Below are 21,673 nucleotides of genomic sequence, written 5' to 3' on the forward strand. Positions count from 1 at the left end.
GCGCCTGGAGGGGGGCGGTGCGGCGGGGCGCTCCGGCCCGAGAGCGGGGCCGCGACTGGGCTCGCCGCCCTCCCCCGGTGCTCTGGCCGCCGGGGGGAGAGCGGAGAGCCCCGGCCGGGCTTGCCGCCCTCCTCCTGGCGCTCTGGCCGCCGGGGGGAGAGCGGAGAGCCCCGGCCGGGCTTGCCGCCCTCCCCTGCCGCAATGGGGGGGGGCGGGGGGCGGCCGCTGGCTTTTTTGCCTAGGGCTGCAAAAAAGCCAGAGCCGGCCCTGGTCCAAGAGCAACTGTTCTGAAAACAAAGGTGTGGTGGTTTCTAGCAGTGATGTGTCTGATGGCTCTACTGAAGGCTTGTTCTTTTGTAAAGCTGTGCCAGGATGTACAACAGAAGAGAGCCGATACTGGACACATCAGGAACAGTCAAAGATTTCCACATTTAGTGGGAGTGGTGTATCGCAGTTGTCATGGAAGGTGCCAAGGAAATGACAGCTTAAGGTAGTGGCTTGGTCACATGGATCCTGAACATTACATCTAAAACCTCATGGCCCAACTGTTTCATACCCAGACAAGTTCTTCCTACTAAGAAAATGCCTGAAGACCTATGCCAGGTTCTTCATGATGCCGTTAAGTTGTGAAGTTCATTTAAATGCCATCCAAAGAATTCTTGACTTCTTGCATGGCTCTGTGATGACACAGGTTTCCTTCACCTGCAGCCTTCTTTAAACTCAGTATGGAAGTGGCTCTCATGGTGAGGTGCTAACTCAACTCTTCTAATGAAGAGCAGAAGTGCAGGATTTCCCTTGCTGACTCTAATAACTTGTCGTGGGAGACATACTGAGCCTCCCTTGCTGACATTTGGGCACTAAGGCCTGGTCTACACTATGAGTTGAGTTCGAATTTAGCAGCGTTAAATCCAATTAACCCTGCACCCGTCCACACAACGAAGCCATTTACTTCGACATAAAGGGCTCTTAAAATCGATTTCTGTACTCCTCCCTGACGAGGGGAGTAGCGCCGAAATCGACATTGCCATTTCGAATTAGGGTTAGTATGGCCGCAATTCGACGGTATTGGCCTCCGGGAGCTATCCCACAGTGCACCATTGTGACCGCTCTAGTCAGCAATCTGAACTCGGATGCACTGGCCAGGTAGACAGGAAAAGCCCTGCGAACTTTTGAATTTCATTTCCTGTTTGCCCAGCGTGGAGCGCTGATCAGCACAGGTGACCATGCAGAGCTCATCAGCACAGCCAGAATCAAAAGAGAGCTCCAGCATGGACCGTACGGGAGATACTGAATCTGATCTCTGTATGGGGAGATGAATCTGTTCTATCAGAACTCCGTTCCAAAAGACGAAATGCCAAAACATTTGAAAAAATCTCCAAGGCCATGATGGACAGAGGCCACAACAGGGACTCAACACAGTGCTGCGTGAAACTTAAGGAGCTGAGACAAGCATAACAGAAAGCCAAAGAATCAAATGGACGCTCACGGAGGGAGGGGCGACTGACGACTGTAGCTATCCCACAGTTCCCGCACTCTTTGAATTCTGGGTTGAGCTCCCAATGCCTGAAGGGTCAAAAACATTGTCGCGGGTGGTTCAGGGTATATGTCGTCAGGTGCCCCTCCTCGCCCCCCCCCTCTCCGTGAAAGCAAAGGGGAAAAAATCGTTTCTCGCCTTTTTTCACTGTCACCGTATGTCTACTGGATGCTGCTGACAGATGCGGTGCTGCAGCTCTACACAGCAGCATCCCCTTGCCTTGCGGACGGCAGACAGTGCAGTATGACTGGTAACCGTCATCGTTGTCCCGTGGCTCCTGGCTGGCCTCGGTGAGGTCGGTCGGGGGCGACTGGGCAGACATGGGTGCTCCTGGCTGGCCTTGGTGAGGTCAGTTGGGGGCGCCTGGACAAAAACGGGAATGACTCTCTTTAAGTTTTGTGTAATGGAGATTCAGTCCTGCCTGGAATATCATGCCAGCTGGAGGCTTCGGCCTCAGGCTGTTCTCCCAGTCGGCAGCACCGCACGGTCTCACCTACCCCAGCCTACCCCTTGCTCCCAGGGCTCACAAGCAGATACTTAGATCTCTACATTTTGCTGCAAATAAAAAAATAAAGCTGCCGTTTAGAACTGTCTCCCAACATACATATCCTGGGACATTTTGTATTTTACCAGTGTCAACCAAAGGCCGACACACAAATGGAGATTCAGTCCTGCCTGTGCTTCTATCCTAGTGCTTATCACAGGTTCCCATTTTCAGCTATAGGCTGAGCAAGTGCAGAATGGTGGTTCACTCGACTTCGCTGTAAGCCAACCGCCCTCCCCTCCCCCCTTTGATCTCTGCTTGCAGAGGCAATAAAGTCAGTGTTGTTTCAAATTCATGCATTCTTTATTACTTCATCACACAAATGGAGGGATAATTACCAAGATAGCCCGGGAGGGGTGGGGGAGGAGGGAAGCAACGGATGGGGTGGTTGTAGGGGCACCCCCTAGAATGGCATGCAGCTCATCATTTCTGCGGGATGTCTGGGGCTCTGACCCGGAGCGGCCGTTTGCCTCTCTGGTTCTTTAGTAGGCTTGCCTGATATTCTAGGCAGGACTGACTCTCCATTAGACAAAACTTAAAGAAGAGAATGACCTGGGGAGTCATTCCCATTTTTGTCTAGGCGCCCCCGACCGAACTCACTGAGGCCGGCCAGGAGCACCCATAACAGCAGCAGACGGTACAGTATGACTGGTAACCGTCTTTGCTAACTTGCAAAGGCAAGGGGATGCTGCTGTGTAGCACTGCAGTACTGCGTCTGTCAGCAGCATCCAGTAGACATACGGTGACAGTGAAAAAAGGCAGAACAGGCTCCATGGTTGCCGTGCTATGGCGTCTGCCCGGGCAATCCAGGGAAAAGGGAGTGAAATGATTGTTTGCCGTTGCTTTCCTGGAGGGAGGATTGACTGACAACATTTACCCATAACCACCCGCGACAAATTTTTGGCCCCATCAAGCATTGGGATCTCAACCCAGAATTCCAATGGGCGGGGGAGACTGCGGGAACTATGGGATAGCTACCCACGGTGCAATGCTCCGGAAGTCGACGCTAGCCTCGGTACATGGACGCACACCACCGAATTAATGTGCTTAGTGTGGCCTCATGCACTCGACTTTATACAATCGGTTGCCAAAAATCGAATTCTGTAAATTCGGAGTAATCCCGTAGTGTAGACATACCCTAAGACAAGCTGAACTCTTTTCCCAAAGGGCGGAATATGAATGTCCTGTCCATGCAGATGAGTGTGGACGCATTCATCAGAAAACTTGGCAAATGGTCTTCCTGAGGATGGAAAGGAGATGCTCTCTTCTCTTTGTTTTAGATTTTAGAATCTGAGGAGCCAGTTGGGAACTCTCAGGAGCTCATAATGTTAGCGTCTGAAGAAACTTCAGACCCAGCTGTATTACTGTTTTACTTGCTGACCCTGGTTATAGGGGGGAAAGGTGGACCAGTAACCCTTCAACCAAGGTGCTGTTGGCTCAACAGCACTCACTGGTCCATTGTAAGACGAAATTGTGAGACATGTTACAAGTCCATGCAACTGATTTTCTCTAATAGAAACTCAGCTGGTTTTTGGCTGTTTCTGAACGAGAAGGTACCCAGCTTTAGTTGCAGAGCCTTGGGAGTTCTTCATCCCATTTTAATTTTCCTATTTCTGAGCCTCAGGTTTCTTTTCAGTGATTTAGGGGGGCGGAAATTGCAGTCTCGTGGTGATCAAGAATAATTTAAGACCATGCCCCCCTTTCCCCACCCCAGATCAACCTTCAGAACAAATTTTTCAGCAAGACAGGCTCCCCTATCACACTGAATTGTGAGTGTATTTACAATTTTGTTGGTGTACTTTTAAGTATTAGTGGTCTTCAGGTTGATATTGCAAAATATTTTAGACTGGAAGCTCAGAAAAAGTTTGGGGCAACCCTGTTCTAGCCTCTTTTACTAAGGGCTTCTCTATGCCGAAGAGCGATGTGCTATGTGGGGGGTGTGATTTCTAAAGTACACTAATGAATTGTGCATTAATTGGTCCATGTAGACCCTGCTGGTGCGTGCTAATGGTTCCATAGCCCACTTTAATGTAGTATTATTCAAAATCTTTAGTGTACACCAGCAGGGTTTATACAGACCAATTAATGCATGAGACATTAATGTGCTTTAAAAAATCACATCCCCGTAGGGTGCATTATCCCTTGGTTTAGACGGGTATATCCCAAGGTATACCCTTAGACAAACTGATGTACAGATTCTCCTACTAAACTGTTAAGCCAATGCTATCTTTTTGTTGTTTTGGAATTTTATTATAGACATTATTTGATTTAAATAGATATTATTTGGAGCACAGAGACGGCTTATTCCTTAATTTGGGTATTTTATAAATAAGTATACAAAATCCTTACCCATTTTGTAGTTCATGCATTGTGCTTGAGTTAGCTTTTGAGTATTGAAATAATAATAATTCAACAAGCTCAGCACAAAACAGCAAACTTTCAGACGATATAAAATTGTCTTACTGTTACAATATTTTCAAAACTTTACAGAATGTTTATAGTACTTTCAAAACTTTTAGAAGATGATGATTTGGTCTGAGCTTAAATTTTTTTCTGACTACATACTTAACTCATATAAGCTGACGCCTTTGAGGAACCTTTTGCAAAAGACACTAAGTTAGTTAAAAATAATAGCTAACAGATATTAATTGTGCCTTTCTGTGACCTTTGAGCTGGCAATTTACTGGCTGTAAATATATATATTAAATACCCAATTTGTTTCCTGGTTCTTACTCGTAATTTATTTCTTGCTTTACTTTGGCAATTCCATGTCCCATGTCTTTGGATGCTTCTTTAGTGCTATTGAGTCTAAAAGCTCTATAAATCACTTTCCTATCTCTTCATATGATATTGAGAGAGAGGATGCAGAGATGATATTAATAATTTATATCTATGTGCAACATGGTGTGCCAAGAAAATCTAGGTTTGACTCTCAGCTTCTGCTGTAGCTCTGTTCACTTACACTTTGTCTTCCTTTGTGGTCTTGAATAATTATTTATAATAAGATGAAACTCCATTTTCTATAAAAACACCTACATTGTTATAATAGGCAGCATCGGATTTTTAAACTGGCAATGCGGAAAATTAGAGGTGGGTTTTAGTTTTTTCAAAACATAATCTGGAGGTTAGTTTCTGAAAAAGGAGTGGGGCTCACATCTGGGTCCCATTTTATTCAAACCTCTGTAGAGCAAGCCCTGTGGGGAGGTGGGGGGATGGGGAAGATGGAGGGTTTTAGATAAAGATATGGTAAAATCATACTCCTTTAATTTAAAATCCTTTTAACAATTATGGTTCAAGTCTGCTACAGTCCACTTTTAGTCCAGTTTGTTAACTCCTCCCTGTTGTGACAAGGTATTTTAACTTCACTACTACTGCTGCCTTGGTTATTTCAAGGGTAAAAACAACAGCTATAGAAAAAGAAGCTAGTTAACGGTGCAGATATATTTTACTGGCTTCAGTAAACTTGAAAAGGCCTTTTTTTCAAGCCTTTAATATTTAACAATGCCATTATAAGCCTTATTTCCATTTGACAAAGAGGTCGCTCTTGCCCAGTTCCCAGAGTTGTGCAATTTTTCAGATTAATCAGGCTAACTCTCTGTATTATGAACACTGACAAAGCGGTGAATTGTGCTCCTAATCATTAAAAACTTGGATCAAGATGACTGCTTATATAAAGCAGTTTTATTTCATCCAGTTATTATGGTGTTGAGTCCAGGTATGTTAAGGCTTTCTGTTCGTAATAACAAAACCAGGAAAGAGTAAGATGTATTAAAATTGCTTAGAATTCAGTTGTAATTTCAGTGGATGTGTTCTTGTGTAGCTTTACTGTGCCTCAATGGCAAGCAATGTCTAAAATTGCAGGGCAAGTCAAAATCAAGTTAATGATTTATAGCGGTTTTTTAGGTATGCCTACTATTTTACTCACTGTCTTGCACCAATTAATATACAGCTGTCAAAAAGCCATGATTTGTTTTCCTACAGTTTCTCCATTGTACATTTTCCCCTATTTTTTTCTTGCTTTGTTAGTATTCCTCAACTAAGGTGGTACTACTTAGTGAAGCTGATTATAAATTTTATATTGGCTAATACATAGTAAATAATGTAATGTTTCATAACTTATTTGAAATTGAAATTTGCAACACTACTAACAAAAAGGGAATTAAAATAATCATTAAACCACTATATCTCCAAAGGAATTAATCCTGCAGGTGGCTGAGATCCCCCATCTCCCATTGAAGTCACAATCAGCTCACTGTTCTTTCATGCTATAAAATCCATAGAAGGTCTGCAATTCTTAACATCAATGTTGTGACCTCTAAAGGGAATATCAGTGTGCCTATCTCTGCACAAAATCCATAGGAGACTCTCTTCATTTCTGGCTTCAGGGAGGAATGATGAACCCATTCACAGAAAATAGCATTTGTATTATATAACTTATGTATATGGTAGAAATAGCTAGGGTAGTAAAAACGCCAATTGCATAAACCCCACTTAGGCCTCCCCATTAAGTCACTACTTGAACATTTTGTTTGATTTGTTAAGCTCTTAATAAAAAAGATTGTTCTTTCAGCTGACAGCACATTTGACAGCGGTCAGGGGTCCACAGTTTATTCAGACTCCCAGAGCAGCCAGCAAAGTGTCATCTACTCATCTCTGCCTGATTCAATACCTCCTGCTATTCAACGGGTTTACAGTCCACCTCTAAGTGACAGCCAGGCTTTGCCCCAAAGCCTTCAGCAGCTGGGGCACTACCAGCAGCCTTCAGTAGTAAGTCTCATTTTTTTTTCAACAATGTTGAATATACTAGATCATGTTTAATGACTCGCCTTATATTCTGTCTTCAGTGAGTGTAGATCCCACGGCTCACCCTTTTTCTTCTCTGCCCATTTCTACCAATACTGATTTATTTAATACGTGTATTCATACTTTCACCCAAAAATGTGTTTGTTTTGCTATCAAAAGATAGGACATTTATAATTGTACTTCCTGTGCTCAAGGAAATGGTTTACTGCTTGCTATAGTACTTTAATTTAAACATCATAAAGTGAGCATTCATCTTTTTCATTTCACTGAGTTGTTTTTAATAGCTTTGCCATGATTAGACTTAACCTCATGAGCACATTCATTTGAGAATTATTTTTTGTTTTTTGTTTGTTATTAATATAGCCACATATTGTTCCTTCATTTGTTCAAGAGCCTCTTGGGTCCGATGTGTCTTCCTGTTGTGCTAAAGGTCAAGCGTCTATTGAATGCCTTTCTAGCTCTTTGCTTAGATTTAATGTTGCACAGAGGCGAAGAAGCACTTCTGTTATTGAGGCTCCAAAACCCAACACTGGTAACCCAGACAGATATTCACACTTACTCTTGTGTTCATGTTACAATGACCTTGGCCAGCAAGAATTAATGGACTCGTCACTGCAAGAACAATTGTGTGCAATCGAACATAAACCTTCCGATCTCTCCAATGAAAGAATCAATATAGGCCTAGTGTGTCCTTCAGAAATTCCAGTGGCACACTGCTCCTGTGTTAGCCAATACTTGTTACCCATGATTCACAGCACTCTCAGCAATTATCGTCGCCATAGCGATTCAGTAGTGGCTTTGACTCCAAATGTTACATCCTCTCTTCCAACAGAACTAATAGAGGAAAGCATAAAAATATCACCTGATACAGAAGAGGAAGCAGGTAAATCACAGTTAGTTGCATTAGAGATCTCTGCAAGTACCACTGAGTTAATGATCATTAAACACAGTTGTCAGGCATGCTTTGCCCATCTGCTTCATTCTGGAGAAGATCCAAAAAAGTCAGTGCCCCTTACATGTGCTACAGATACTCCTCGCTGCCTCTGTAACAAACTAAAGAAAAACTCAGTATCCCTACCTCTTCCTCAAGCGAGCAGGCCTTGCTGCAGAAGTTTAGACCTGCCTTTATTACATGAATCTCTGCAGCACATAATTAGCCAAAAGACCAGTTCTACTCCTGTGAGAACTGCAAGAGTCACAGAAAAAGTCCTGCATTCTGAGTCCTTCAATTATGGGGAAGCCAACATGCCTGGACTACCTCCGCCCTTCTATAAAGTTTGCACTGGCAAAGCATCACTAACAGAGAAGACCAATCCGGTGACTCCATCTGTGCAGAGCAGTAGAAACAGCCTAGCTAGTAAAAACATCACCAGTGATGTGGTAGGTTGAATCCACCATTTCATCCCTAGTTGTTTTAGAAGAAGAAAAACCAAATCCAAGAATGATGACAAGTGTCTCCTGTTTGATCCAAAATTTCCCCAGATGCTTCAGAAATGCCACACTTACCCTGTTTCCCCCTTGTTTTCCAAAATGCCTGCGACAGAATGTAAAGTGTATTTAGTTGGAATGATCCTGTGAATGGCTTGAATCACCATCCTGTTTAACTTGGGCCTCTGTAACACACTCCCTCAGTTGTTGAAACCATCTGCCCTATGAATGTAGTGGTGTTGGTTGCATCCTTTCTCTTGTATTTTTCACATGAAGAAATAACAGCTATGATTGAGTGTAGTAATACCTCTTCTGCAGAAAACATAAAATTGAGCAGTGCAGTATAGTGCCTTAGAGCAGACACACTCTTTTTATTGATTTCATTGGTACAGTCTCAGTAACTGGACTTAAGTGTGATCTGTTTTTTTGGGTTTTTTTAATTGGGGGCTGTGAAGGGTAAAACAGCAGAAAGTATTTCACTTGTTTATTTATTTTGTCATAAGCAATATTTTTTTCCTCGATATTTCATGTCAACTTAATTTTTGACTGCATTTTCATCTAACATAGGTAGATACTATTACATGCTTAAAAAGAACACTTAATTTTTAAGCAATGAATACTTCCTGACATATTTAAGTAGGAAATTGCTAAATATATTACTGCGGTAGGATAGCATCATGCAGCAAGAGGTGTAATTGGTGTTCCTTGTAGGTAAATAGGGTTTTAAGTCTATTGGCCCTTTCTTTAATATACATACCTATCCTTTTGCTTGAACAGGAGTTTGAGACTTTGCTTATTAAGAACCTTATTTCATTTTACTTCCATTCTCTGTTGCTGGGTTGTTGTTTTTTTAAATCCTATATCAATCTCCTGGCCTCCAATTTAAGAAAATCACCTGGCAATAGAAGTTGTTTGTTTTTAAGTTACCAACTGGAGTTTACCCAGCTAATTGTTGTTTTTTAATGTATTTTGTGTGCGTGAGAGAGGGTGGAGGGAGGAAGAGAGAGAGAGCACTTTCAATGACAGAGGATGGAGCTTATATGGTCCATGTCCAATAAAGAGAAATGCAATACAGTTTTGTTTTTTTTTTTTTTAAATCTCGCCTGGGAAAGCTGTCTTCCTGGAGATGTTACCTTCCTTTCCTTGTGTTTTTCATTTCTCTTTCCTTGTTTTGAATTGAATATTTCGTATCAAGCATGTTCTTAAAAATCAGTTGTAGACAACTTTTTATTGATGTTTCTTCTAAAGTAATTATTTTCCTGTCCTCCAGCCTGGACTAACAGTGGCTCAGGCTCCACCTGCTGTTATCTCTCAGCGACCGCAACATTACCAAGAGCCAGCAATGACATTCCCAGTCATACAGCCAATCACAGTTGCTTCATCGCAGATGGGGCAATCTCAGCCTGTTTTAGCCAGCCAGCAGGTGAGAAGCTAAACTATCTGACCCCATCTCTTCCCTTTCTTTTCTTGTAAATGGTCTTTTTGCTTGCAAAACCACGGTCTGATGTCAGTTCGAGGACTTCTGAGATATCAGGTCTGCTTATTGAATAGAACTACTGTACTGAGAACCTGTTAAACCACCATTTAAATGCATTAGTTAGTTTTGAAACCTTGCTTTTGAACACAAGTCATAATATTCAGAAAGAAGTTACATTTATGAATATTATACATCAGTGTTTCCACTTTCTTTCCCTGGCTCATCAGTGACTTAGTGGTTGGATGCTTTTCAGAGTAGACAGAACTTTGACATAAACTCTTTATCCATAGTAATGGAGAGGATCCCAGTTTAATATTTGCTCTTAAATCACACGGTAGTTTGGCTTGCTAAATAGAAAAACTGATCACTCTTCCTTGATGCTGGTGGCTCTCAACCTTTTCATCATTGCAACCCCATGTTGCTCAGAGCAAATGATACCAAGCCCCACTTTCACATGTGCTAGAGACAACATTCACATTAATGAAATACTGTAGAAAACACATGCAATTATAACTGCCTTTTTGTGAATATAGTTCATTGAGGTAGATGAGCTTGTTCCCAGATCCCTGACTTAGAGTCCTTGTCCTCTTCACCTCCTTACCAGGAGGCCCTGAGGCAATTGGTGGTTGCTATCCATCTCCCCTGTTGTCTCCTCCCAGGCAGCTCTGGGCTGGCTGAGCACTAGCAGAAGGGTTTTTGGGCAGAGGAAGAGAGAAAGTCTGTGTCAGCAACCCAGCAGGCCCCTGTAGTCTGGAAGGGTCGCTGATGGGGAAACTCTGCTCAGCCTCTGCAGCCTGGGTCGCTGTGGGAGAGTTGAACTGGAGCTGAAGTAGGCACGCAGGAAACCCCACGGAAAGCCCAGACAGCCGTTTGTATTATTTAATTTTCAAGACAGCAAATAACTAAATAAATAAAAATAGCTTGACTCAGTCAAAGAGTCCTAGCCCCATAGTTTGAGACCCTGCCATATCCTGTTGTACAGTTTCTCTACCACCATGTATTCACATGCTAGTTGCTTTAGTACCTGCTCTGATACCTGCTTTAGTACCTACAGGGGGATGCAGGTCTGAGAAAAGCATAACTTTGAAAAAAGCTAAGTGAGTGAACAACTTTGTTTTCTTGTTTTCATTTTATTGTTAGCACTTGAGATGTGCATGACTTGCTAATAAATTAATGTCGGAAAAACAAACTTTTGTCTATTCTAAACTGCGCTCAGATCCTCAGGAGGATTTTAGAGTGTTTTTTCCAAGGGAGCATGGGGGTCAGAGGCCCACTTTGAATTTAGGAATAATATATAATTTTTTAAAAACATAGTACAGTGTGTTCTTGATCCACCAAGTAACACTCTTCTAAAGGAAGAATCTGGCTGTCTCTAGACAGTCTCCAAAATGCTGATTCCTCCAATGTCTGTCTAGGATGCTCAGATAATTCTCTGAAATCTCCTGCATAGTAAAGGTATTTACAAAGCATCTATTGTATGCTGGAAAGTTGAGAGAGACTCAAATTTTTTCCTACCAGTTAGTACTGGATTCTTGTCCAAGCAATGAAGCATTTATCTCAGGCCAACACAAATGTCATAAAGACCTGTCCTGATTCTGTGTTTCTACCAAAAACTCAGCTTCTGTGAGCGCAAGCTATGGTTTAAATGGGCTGAGGAGTGTTATGCTGTCTGTGCACAGGGCAGAGGAATGTAGTGCCTTACTAACAGATGTCTTTTTGTCTCACCAGCTCCCTCACACCATTTAGGCTGTCAAAATATGCCATATTTCTAACACTAGCATAGTTGGCATAGATGGATGCTTATTTTTCTCTTGAACTTAGAGCTATCAAGATGAATTTCAAAATCTCTTTAGTCTTAGTAATATTCAGTGCTGGAATAGCTCAAGTCGTGTTATTGGGTGAAGTATTCTCTTCTTTCTGAAAGCACTCTCATAGAAACAGCATAATCTGATCTGCCTGTTTAAACCCTATGATGTCTTGAACTATTGTCTCGTATCCCCGTTTTTCTAATGGGCAAAATAGTCTCATGTTCTCTCATTCAGCCAGAAATGTTACTGCCTCTTGGACAGAATTGGGACAAGCTCCAATTGCAGGAAACTGTATTGGCCTCATGGGCTTTCTGCTGACACATCAGAATTTGCAGATTTTTCCATGTGCCAAATGCTGCTTTTACTTTTCTGGATTAGGGTCTTTTTTCACTTCCTAGCTCCTTTTCCTTCTCTTTCTCCTCCTTTCATGGAGGTATGGCTGTTGTTTGAAATACTAGTGTCACAGATGGAGCATGGGACTAAAATATAGTCAATATTTGTTTTTCTGATTAATCAAACACACAGTTTACTTCTCTTCACGTCTGTAGGTACATCAGCAATTCATTTTGCATATTATTTTAGGGTACAACATACTATTGTAGCATGCACTCTAGATGTATAGGGCAAAATCCATGGCAGGGGCATTTGTTCACTCAAATGGAACTGCTCCAGGCCTGGATTTGGACCAAAGAATGCAATTCCAGGTCAAAGTTACACTTGTAAAAACCTATTTTTGAAACTCAGAAACCTAGTTCGGCTAAGCAGTGCCATGTGAAGATGAGGTAGCCGGTTTGTAGCTTTCACTGTAGAAACACTAGACCTTCACACCAGGCAGCTGGAAGATTCAGTTTAATGGCTGTTTAGCATTATGTAATTGCAATTTACCAATTATAAGAACACTTAAGTTAAGTGTCTTTGTCCTGTTTCCCTCTGTTCAATAGCCTTCTATACAGTTCATAATATGAATTAGATAAGTTATGTGAATAATGATTCCAACTGTATGACAGTAGACCCAAGACTTGTTCTTTAAGCCTGCAAATCAATAAAGCAATTAAGCATATGTTTTACGTAGGCTTAAGTTCTTTGCTGAATCAGGACCTAAATTGCCAGCAAGCTGCACACTAAATGAGATACCTATCATGTTTAGGTTAGAATGCTAAAAGCTATTTGAGTGAAATTTTCAAAAGCACCTAAGTCACTTGAGAGAGCAAGTCTCATTGAAAGTCAATGGGACGTGTGCCTCAAAATCATTTAGACCAGATTGAAAATCACTCATCTTGTCCATTTCAAAGCAACTGCTACAGGTACATGAATATACATGAATATATGAAATCAATATTAGGGCTGTCAAGCGATTTAAAAAATTAATCGCGCGATTAAACAATAATGAATACCATTTATTTAATTATTTTTTGATGTCTACATTTTCAAATATATTGATTTCAAATACAACAGAATACAAAGTGTATAGTGCTCAATTTATATTGATTTTTGATTACAAATATTTGCACTGTAAAAAACAAAAGAAATAGTATTTTTCAAATAAACTAATACAAGTACTGTAGTGCAATCTCTTTATCACGGAAGTTGAACTTACAAATGTAGAATTATGTACAAAAAAAACTGCATTCAAAAATAAAACAATGTAAAATTTTAGAGCCTGCAAGTCCATTCAGTCCTACTTCTTGTTCAGTCAATCACTCAAGCAAGTTTGTTTACATTTGCAGGAGGTAATGCTACCTTCCTGTTGTTTACAATGTCACCTGAAAGTGAGAACAAGTATTCTCATGGCAATCTTGTAGCCGGTGTCACAAGATATTTACGTGCCAGATGCACTGAAGATTCATATGTCTCTTTATGCGTCAACCACCATTCCAGGGGACATGCATCCATGCTGATGACGGGTTCTGCTCCATAACAATCCAAAGCAGTGAGGACTGACGCATATTCATTTTCATTATCTGAGTCAGATGCCACTAGCAGAAGGTTGACTTTCTCTTTTGGTGGTTCGGGTTCCGTAGTTTCCACAGCGGAGTGTTACTCTTTTAAGACTTCTGAAAGCATGCTCCACACCTCGTCCCTCTCAGATTTTGGAAGGCACTTCAGATTCTTAAGCCTTGGGTCGAGTGCTGTAGCTATCTTTAGAAATTTCATATTGGTATCTTCTTTGCATTTTGTCAAATTTGCAGTGAAAGTGTTCTTAAAATGAACATGTGCTGGGTCATCATCCGAGACTGCTATAACATGAAATACATGGTAGAATGCATGTAAAACAGAGCAGGAGGCATACAATTCCCCTCCAAAGAGTTCAGTCACAAATTTAATTACTGCATTATCTTTTTAATGCGCGCCATCAGCATGGAAGCATGTCCTCTGGAAGATGGCCAAAGCATGAAGAGGCATATGAATCTTTTAGTGCATCTGGCACGTAAATATCTTGCAACGCCAGCTACAACAGTGCCATACGAACGCCAGTTCTCACTTTCAGGTGACACTGTAAATAAGAAGCCTGCAGCATTATCTCCCGTAAATGTAAACAAACTTGTTTCTCTTAGCGATTGGCTGAACAAGAAGTAGGACTGAGTGAACTTGTAGGCTCTAAAGTTTTACTTTGTTTTGGTTTTGAGTGCAGTTATGTAACAAAAAAACCCATTTGTAAATTGCACTTCCATGATCAAGATTGCACTCAGTATTTGTATGAGGTGAATTGAAAAATACTACTCCTTTTGTTTATCATTTTTACAGTGCAAATATTTGTAATAAAAAATAATATAAAGCAAACACTGTACACTTTGTATTCTGTGTTGTAATTGAAATCAATATATTTGAAAATATAGAAAAACATTCAAAATATTTTAAAAATTTCAATTGGTATTCTGTTATTTAACAGTGCGATTAATCGCAAATCATTTTTTTTTAGTTAATCGTCTGAGTTAACTGCGATTAATCAACAGCCCTAATCAGTATATTTGAAAATGTAGAAAACATCCAAAAATATTTAAATAAATGGTATTCTGTTATTGTGTAACAGTGTGATTAATTGCGATTAAATTTTTTTAATCGCTTGACAGCCCTACTTGTTACTTTGAGACTTGCTGAGTAACCTGTGCTACCAGATGCAAGTAGCCAAACACACACCTGTTCACCGTGTTTGGAAGCCACCAAGCTGCTTCAGTCTTAATTGTTTCTAGATGGGCAAGCCCACTTGATTCCTTAATCCATTTCATCATCGTTCTTGTGTTTATATATTTTAAAAAAGGAAATAAGGGTTCTTGTTGAAGCATTCTGTCACGGAAAACACACCAGATCAAACAGTGTAGAGCTGTCATTCCTCAGAAGCAGCAAAGATGAAAAGCAATGCTTACATTTCCCTATTATTTTTATCTTTAAGGTTTTAACATCAAGCATATTACCTCTTAAATTACATCCAGCATTCACTGAGACCCCTGAAGCAGGACAGATGGTTAGAGGTGAAAACGTGCTTATTAAGTCAGCCATGGATCAGTTATCTCGTTCTAATCAAATTTTTAGTAGTATGGCAGGCCAATGTAAAAGTGCCTCCCCTGTGCCTGTGAACCTGGAGCTTGGTTTCCGGGGCTGTCGCTATAGAATCTCTTGCGAGATCCAAAATTACTTACTGGGAGGGGTGCAGTAATGTTAGATTTGTGCCAGTCTGTTTGCTCACCAGCTGCTCTCCAGTTGAACAAAATGGTAATCATGTAAAACTTAATGAAAGGAACTGGGCAGAGTTCAGCTGAACTGAACATTTAGTCACATTTTGCTGTTAAATTATTGTCTTATACTGTGAATGTTTACAAAATTAGGTTATAATTTAGAAACTGTCACTTTTTGTATATGCTGTAGTGTAAACTTACAGCCAAAAAACGTGGGGGCAAGAGGCATTTCATATGGAAGATGGTGTAATTGTCTATTTCCTCTATCCAAAGAAAAGTTCTAAAACTGTTGTCACAACAACTAAACTTTCAACTCTAGAGTGTGGTCCCTGCAGGTGAGAGTTGAGATCATTCATAAAGATGAGTTGTCACTTGGTAAAAGCTTCCCTGCATGTTTAAAACAGGATTGCAAAACAAAAATATTGAACAAAAAACTTTGTTTTGCCCTTCAATGATTATTTAAAACATTCTCAAAGGGTCTTTTAAAGTGCTGCTTTTTATATAAGAAGTCAGGTCTTTACTTTCCCCTCTTGGCAAGTTTACTGGAGAATGTGAATTGTGATGTTACCTGAGTTTGTGAGCTTTTTGCTATCCAACCTCCTGACCAACAGAGAAGGGATGCTGAATATTCACTTATAATTAATTGGAATCCCATTCGATTCATTTGGAAGCAGGGAGAGAGCCAGCTCTGGTCACATACTCTTTTGACATCACTGTTCAATTCTGAGAAGTGTCTTTATACATCACAAAAAGCATAAACGTGGGGAAGAGGGTTGCCTTTGCTTTGTAGTTCACTTTCAGATATTAAAGGGTTATGGGGTGGTCAGCGTAAGACAGGGGTTCTCAAACTGGGGGTTGTGACCCCTCAGGGGGTCACGAGGTTATTATATGGGGGGGGGGTCACGAGCTGTCAGCCTCCACCCCAAACCCCTCTTTGCCTCCAGCATTTATAATGGTATTAAATATATTTAAAAGTATTTTTAATTTATAAGGGGGGTCGCACTCAGAGGCTTGCTGTGTGAAAGGGGTCACCAGTACAAAAGTTTGAGAACCACTGGCATAAGACATGAGTTTCTTATGCTGTCAGTTCCCTAGCCTTTGCTTACATTCAGATCTGCCAGGATAGAGGGAAATACTCTTAGGCTTGGTCTACACTAACCCCCCAAATCGAACTAAGGTACGCAACTTCAGCTACGTGAATAACGTAGCTGAAGTTCGAAGTACCTTAGTTCGATCTTACCTCGGTCCACACGCGGCAGGCAGGCTCCCCCGTCGACTCCGCGGTACTCCTCTCGCCAAGCAGGAGTACCGCAGTCGATGGCGAGCACTTCCGGGTTCGACTTACCACGTCCAGACAAGACGCGATAAGTCAAACCCAGAAGTTCGATTGCCAGCCACCGAACTAGTGGCTGGGTATAGACGTACCCTTAGAATCTAGCTTTTGTAGCTTTATTGCAATAAGAATGGTATATTCCTTGATTGGCCAGAGAGACGCATTATAAATTTGCAGTACATTTGAATGTCTAGGCTCTTTTATGGAGCGAATTTTTGAATGACAATATTGCCTTGGTTTGCTCTACATATAGCAATATTTGGGGTCCATAGTTGGAAGATTTTGCAGGGCTGGCTAGAAAATAGAGGTTCTTTTGTCCTTTGCCAAGCTTTAAAGAGCCTGCATGATTCATTAAAAAATCCTCTCCAAACAGCTCGAATCTGCCTTTTGCGGTAATGTAGGTTTTATTTAAATAAGACTTCAGTCTAGGCTCTCGTACAATGTTTGAACTGGAAGTGTCAGTCTTTTTTACCAGTGCTGCTCAATATGAGTGACAGTTCTGTTTTGAGCATGCAGCTTTAATTGGGAAGAAAACAAGACTGGTGTCCAGTGAACTGATTCTTTCTTAATATGCAATTTTTTTTATTCTCTATCAGCAATCCATACCACAGCAAGCTCCTCTGCAGCAGGTTCTAGCCAGCCAGCCAGTTTGTCCATTGCAGCCCACTGCCCATCTGCTGCCCCAATATCAAACCCAGACTTCTCAGGTGGCAGCTACCAGTACACAGCTAACACCACTACAGATTTCCACTGTGCAGCAACTTCCTCATGTCCCACCCTCCCAGGTAAAGTGTTGTGAGAATTCAGTGGTGTTTTAAATCATTTTAAAGGCATGTCCATTCAAGTAACATTTTCTAGCCAGTGATCACTGTCAGAATCATAGAATATCCGGGTTGGACGGGACCTCAGGAGGTCATCTAGTCCAACCCCCTGCTCAAAGCAGGACCAATCCCTAACTAAATCATCCCAGCCAGGGCTTTGTCAAGCCTGACCTTAAAAACCTCCAAGGAAGGAGATTCCACCACCTCCCTAGGTAACCCATTCCAGTGCTTCACCACCCTCCCAGTGAAAATGTTTTTCCTAATATCCAACCTAAACCTCCCCCACTGCAACTTGAGACCATTACTCCTTGTTCTGTCGTCTGCTACCACTGAGAACAGTCTAGATCCATCCTCTTTGGAACCCCCTTTCAGGTAGTTGAAAGCAGCTATCAAATCCCCCCTCATTCTTCTCTTCTGCAGTCTGAACAATCCCAGTTCCCTCAGCCTCTCCTCATAAGTCATGTGCTCCAGCCCCCTAATCATTTTTGTTGCCCTCTGCTGGACTCTTTCCAATTTTTCCACATCCTTCTTGTAGTGTGGGGCCCAAAACTGGACACAGTACTCCAGATGAGGCCTCACCAATGTCGAATAGAGGGGAATGATCACATCCCTCGATCTGCTGGCAATGCCCCTACTTATACAGCCCAAAATGCCGTTAGCCTCCTTGGCAACAAGGGCACACTGTTGACTCATATCTTCTATAGGTCCTATACTGCAGAACTGCTGCCTAGCCATTTGGTCCCTAGTCTGTAGCAGTGCATGGGATTCTTCCGTCCTAAGTGCAGGACTCTGCACTTGTCCTTGTTGAACCTCATCAGATTTCTTTTGGCCCAATCCTCTAATTTGTCCAGGTCCTTCTGTATCCTATCCCTACCCTCCAGCATATCCACCACTCCTCCCAGTTTAGTGTCATCTGCAAACTTGCTGAGGGTGCAGTCCACACCATGTCATGTGCCCTGAAGTTTTCACCTGGCTACTGGGAATCCACACCAGTGTATTTTAATTTATAAGACTGTAACTATTAAATGCTCTCTAGATTGTTTTCATTAATTTTTGGTGAGCTAAAAAAAATCCTCTTTGAATAATCCTGGGTTTTGCCTAGTTAATCCTGTTAATGCTAGTCACTGAATTGCAATAACTGTAATTCTGCATTTTTTTTCCCCTTCATGGTGGACCCTCTTCCCCATCCCAGGCTTAAGAGCATGAGCAATTGCCCACTTTAATGTTCTTGAGCTCTTATCTTCACCTTCCATCCCAATGCCTTCCCCCCTCCATCTCCCTTTCCAGATCTCTGGCCCCTTTCCATTAGCAGTAGCAGAGATGGAACCTTTTCTTTGGCCTGTAGTAGTAAAGCCCTTATTAGCACCATTTGGTAGATTGGCTGGTGAAGGTTCTTAAGATGTGAAGCAGCTTAAACGAAGGGGAAAAGAGCAAGCTGCTTCTGTGATGTATTCCTCTTCTGAAGTCTGTACCAAAGCAGATAGTGGGAGTCAGTGAAGAAAATTCTCAACATCTGCTTCTAAAAAATTGTCCAACCTCAAAATAAAATCCTTTCACTTCCAAAAGCCAAGTATCTGCCTAAATTTCCTCTGAAGATTAAAAGTGCATTTACTGTAAAAAATGTCTAGTGACTTAAGCGCAATATATTGCTGCTACTTGTTAACCTGATACATTATTTTAGCATGGCTATCGATAAAATTACTGAAGTATCCAGTTTTTACATTTTTTCTTCTGGATTTTTATGCAAGATAAAGTGTTCTTTAGTAAAAGCGTGTATTGTGATCCACTTTTTCAGTCAGCACTGCCATTAACTTCATGAGAACTTACCCTGCAATTCCTTTGTGCGTGTATTAAAAAGGAAACTGTGAGATTACAGGAATTTAAAATGTAGGCCCTGAGCCTGCAAATACTTGTGCATAGAGTTGTACATATGCCTGTGAAGAGGGGGACTGCTCACATATTTGCAGGAGCAGGGCCTTAGTATATAAGATCCCTATTGGCACGTCAGAAAGCCTCGAGGCATGTTCTGTTTTCGGCATTCGAGGGAAATGTTAAACTGCAGACTGGCAAAGCAGGGTAGTTATGGTCTATCATGTCATTGGGAGTTTGTGTGTCTAAAAACTGTTCAGACAAATTTTTACATCCTGCATGTTTGCGGTATGAATTATTAAAATTGTCTCAACTCATTTTGCATGCACAGTGGTTACTTTTTGAAGCCTCTACCTCGTATGATTTTTAATTTGTTTCAAAATCAAAGTAATGATTATTTTTTTATTATTAGGTTGCTATATGGCTGCTAAATAGTTTTGGAAACCGTTGTGAATTCTTTGGCCTCAAAAATGGCCAGAAACTTTAAAATTCTTCTTTTGTATTCAATAAATCGATTGATACAAGTGTTGCTATTTATAAAACCCTGGAAATGGAAGGAAGTGACTAATAAATAGACATAATTAGCATGGCACCAATAAGTTAATAGATGGCAGATGAAACTAATTTGTACCGTCAATGAAAACATTTGCAATTTATGTGATATTATATTTTTTTCAGATTCCTCAGCTTCCTGTCATTCCTGCAGTTACTCCTCTGGCAGGACTTGATAATCTTCCTCCAAGCCTCTCTGATTTACCTGCTGCAAATGCGCCCCCCATACCTGCTCCTTCCCAGTATTTCACTCCAGCTGTGATTATACCAAGCCTTCCCATGAACCCTGTTCTGCCTCTGACATCCAATCCCCCTGCCCTATCCATGCAGGCAGTCAACCTTCCTCACACTACCATGGCTTCTTTGGTCTTGCCCTGCCAAACAATAGTGCCAAATATGTCGGCTGCTACGATACCATTACTTGCTGTGGCTCCACCAGGAGTGTCGGCTTTGCCAACACATCACGCAATATCCCATCTCTCCCAGCAACAGATGTACCAGCCTACCTTCCAGCAGATAATTCAGAGTGATGCTCCCTCACCCCATCACACTCACAGCATGCAAGCAGTTTCGCAGCAGCAGCTGCCTTCACTTCCTCAGTCACTGCAACCAAGCATAATTCATCCTTCAGAACAGACTATGTCTGCATCTGGAGTTGGTAACCAGGTAATCCTTTTGATGTTGGACTGTATCAGTACTAACGGTAGTAGATCTTGTACCTTGTTCCATTATAAACATGCAGGTGGGGTTTTTGTTCCTTGCACTTCAGATGTTTTACTCGTGCATATTGATGTCAGCCCAGTAATGCAGTATTAGTAGGGCCCTACCGAATTCACGGTCCATTTTGGTCAATTTGACAGTCATAGGAGTTTAAAAATCATAGATTTCATTATTTCATCTATTTAAATCTGAAATTTCACAGTGTTGTAATTGATGGGGTCCTGACCCAAAAAGGAGTTGTGTGTGGGGGGGTTGCAAGGTTATTGTAGGGGGGGTTGCAGTACTGCTACCCTTACTTCTGTGCTGCTGCTGGCAGCGGTGCTGCCTTCAGAGCTGAGCAGCTGGAGAACGGTGGCTGCTGGCCAAGAGCCCAGCTCCGAAGGCAGCGCTGCTGCCAGCAGCGGTGCAGAAGTAAGGATGGCAGGTATGGTATTGCCACCCTTACTTCTGTGCTGCTGCCTGCAGAGCTGAGCCCTCAGTCAGCAGCTGCCACTATCTGGCCGCCCAGCTCTGAAGGCAACAGCACAAAAGTAAGGGCGGGATGCTATGGTATTGCCGCCCTTACTTCTGCGCTGCTGCTACTGGTGGGGCGCTGCCTTCAGAGCTGGGCTCCCGGCTAACAGCTGCCCCTCTCCAGCAGCCCAGCTCTTAAGTCAGCAGAGAAGTAAGAGTGGAAATACCACAACCGCCCTAAAATAACCTTGTGACCCCCCCTGCAACTCCCTTTTGGGTCAGGACCCCCAATTTGAGAAACGCTGGTCCCGTCCCCCCACGGTGAAATCTGAATAGTATAGGGCATAGATTTCACAGTCCATGATGCGTTTTTCATGGCCATGAATTTGGTAGGGCCCTAAGTATGAGGTAGCTATTGGTTGGACTAGGATTAAGCAATTGAATTTGTTGCTCAAAGTCTTGACCCAGTGTAGTGTACTTATATAATTGTCTAATGGATTTGTAGAAGGAAGGATTAGGCTCACTTCTTGAGCACTCTGTTCCTTCTCTCCTTGTCCCAGCTAGAAGGGAAAATGGCCACACCAAAAGGATGATCATCCTGATTTCAATTACAAGGGAGAAAAGCAGTCCATAACAGTCAAATATAAAGGGATACTG

At 41.9% G+C, this 21,673-nt stretch overlaps 1 protein-coding gene across 1 annotated transcript in view; it reads left to right on the top strand.

The window, feature by feature from the left end:
* Positions 1-21,673, top strand: part of WNK2 (WNK lysine deficient protein kinase 2) — a 171,345-nt gene that overhangs the window by 93,160 nt on the left and 56,512 nt on the right. The window contains exons 8-11 of the mRNA XM_029911187.1: positions 6,649-6,845; positions 9,580-9,732; positions 17,198-17,386; positions 19,970-20,509. Coding sequence (XP_029767047.1) covers positions 6,649-6,845; positions 9,580-9,732; positions 17,198-17,386; positions 19,970-20,509 — 1,079 coding nt within the window. The remainder of the gene's footprint in view (positions 1-6,648; positions 6,846-9,579; positions 9,733-17,197; positions 17,387-19,969; positions 20,510-21,673) is intronic.

Source organism: Terrapene carolina, unplaced genomic scaffold (genome assembly GCF_002925995.2).
Source record: "Terrapene carolina triunguis isolate 2854851 unplaced genomic scaffold, T_m_triunguis-2.0 Scaffold89, whole genome shotgun sequence".
NCBI lineage: Eukaryota > Metazoa > Chordata > Testudines > Emydidae > Terrapene > Terrapene triunguis.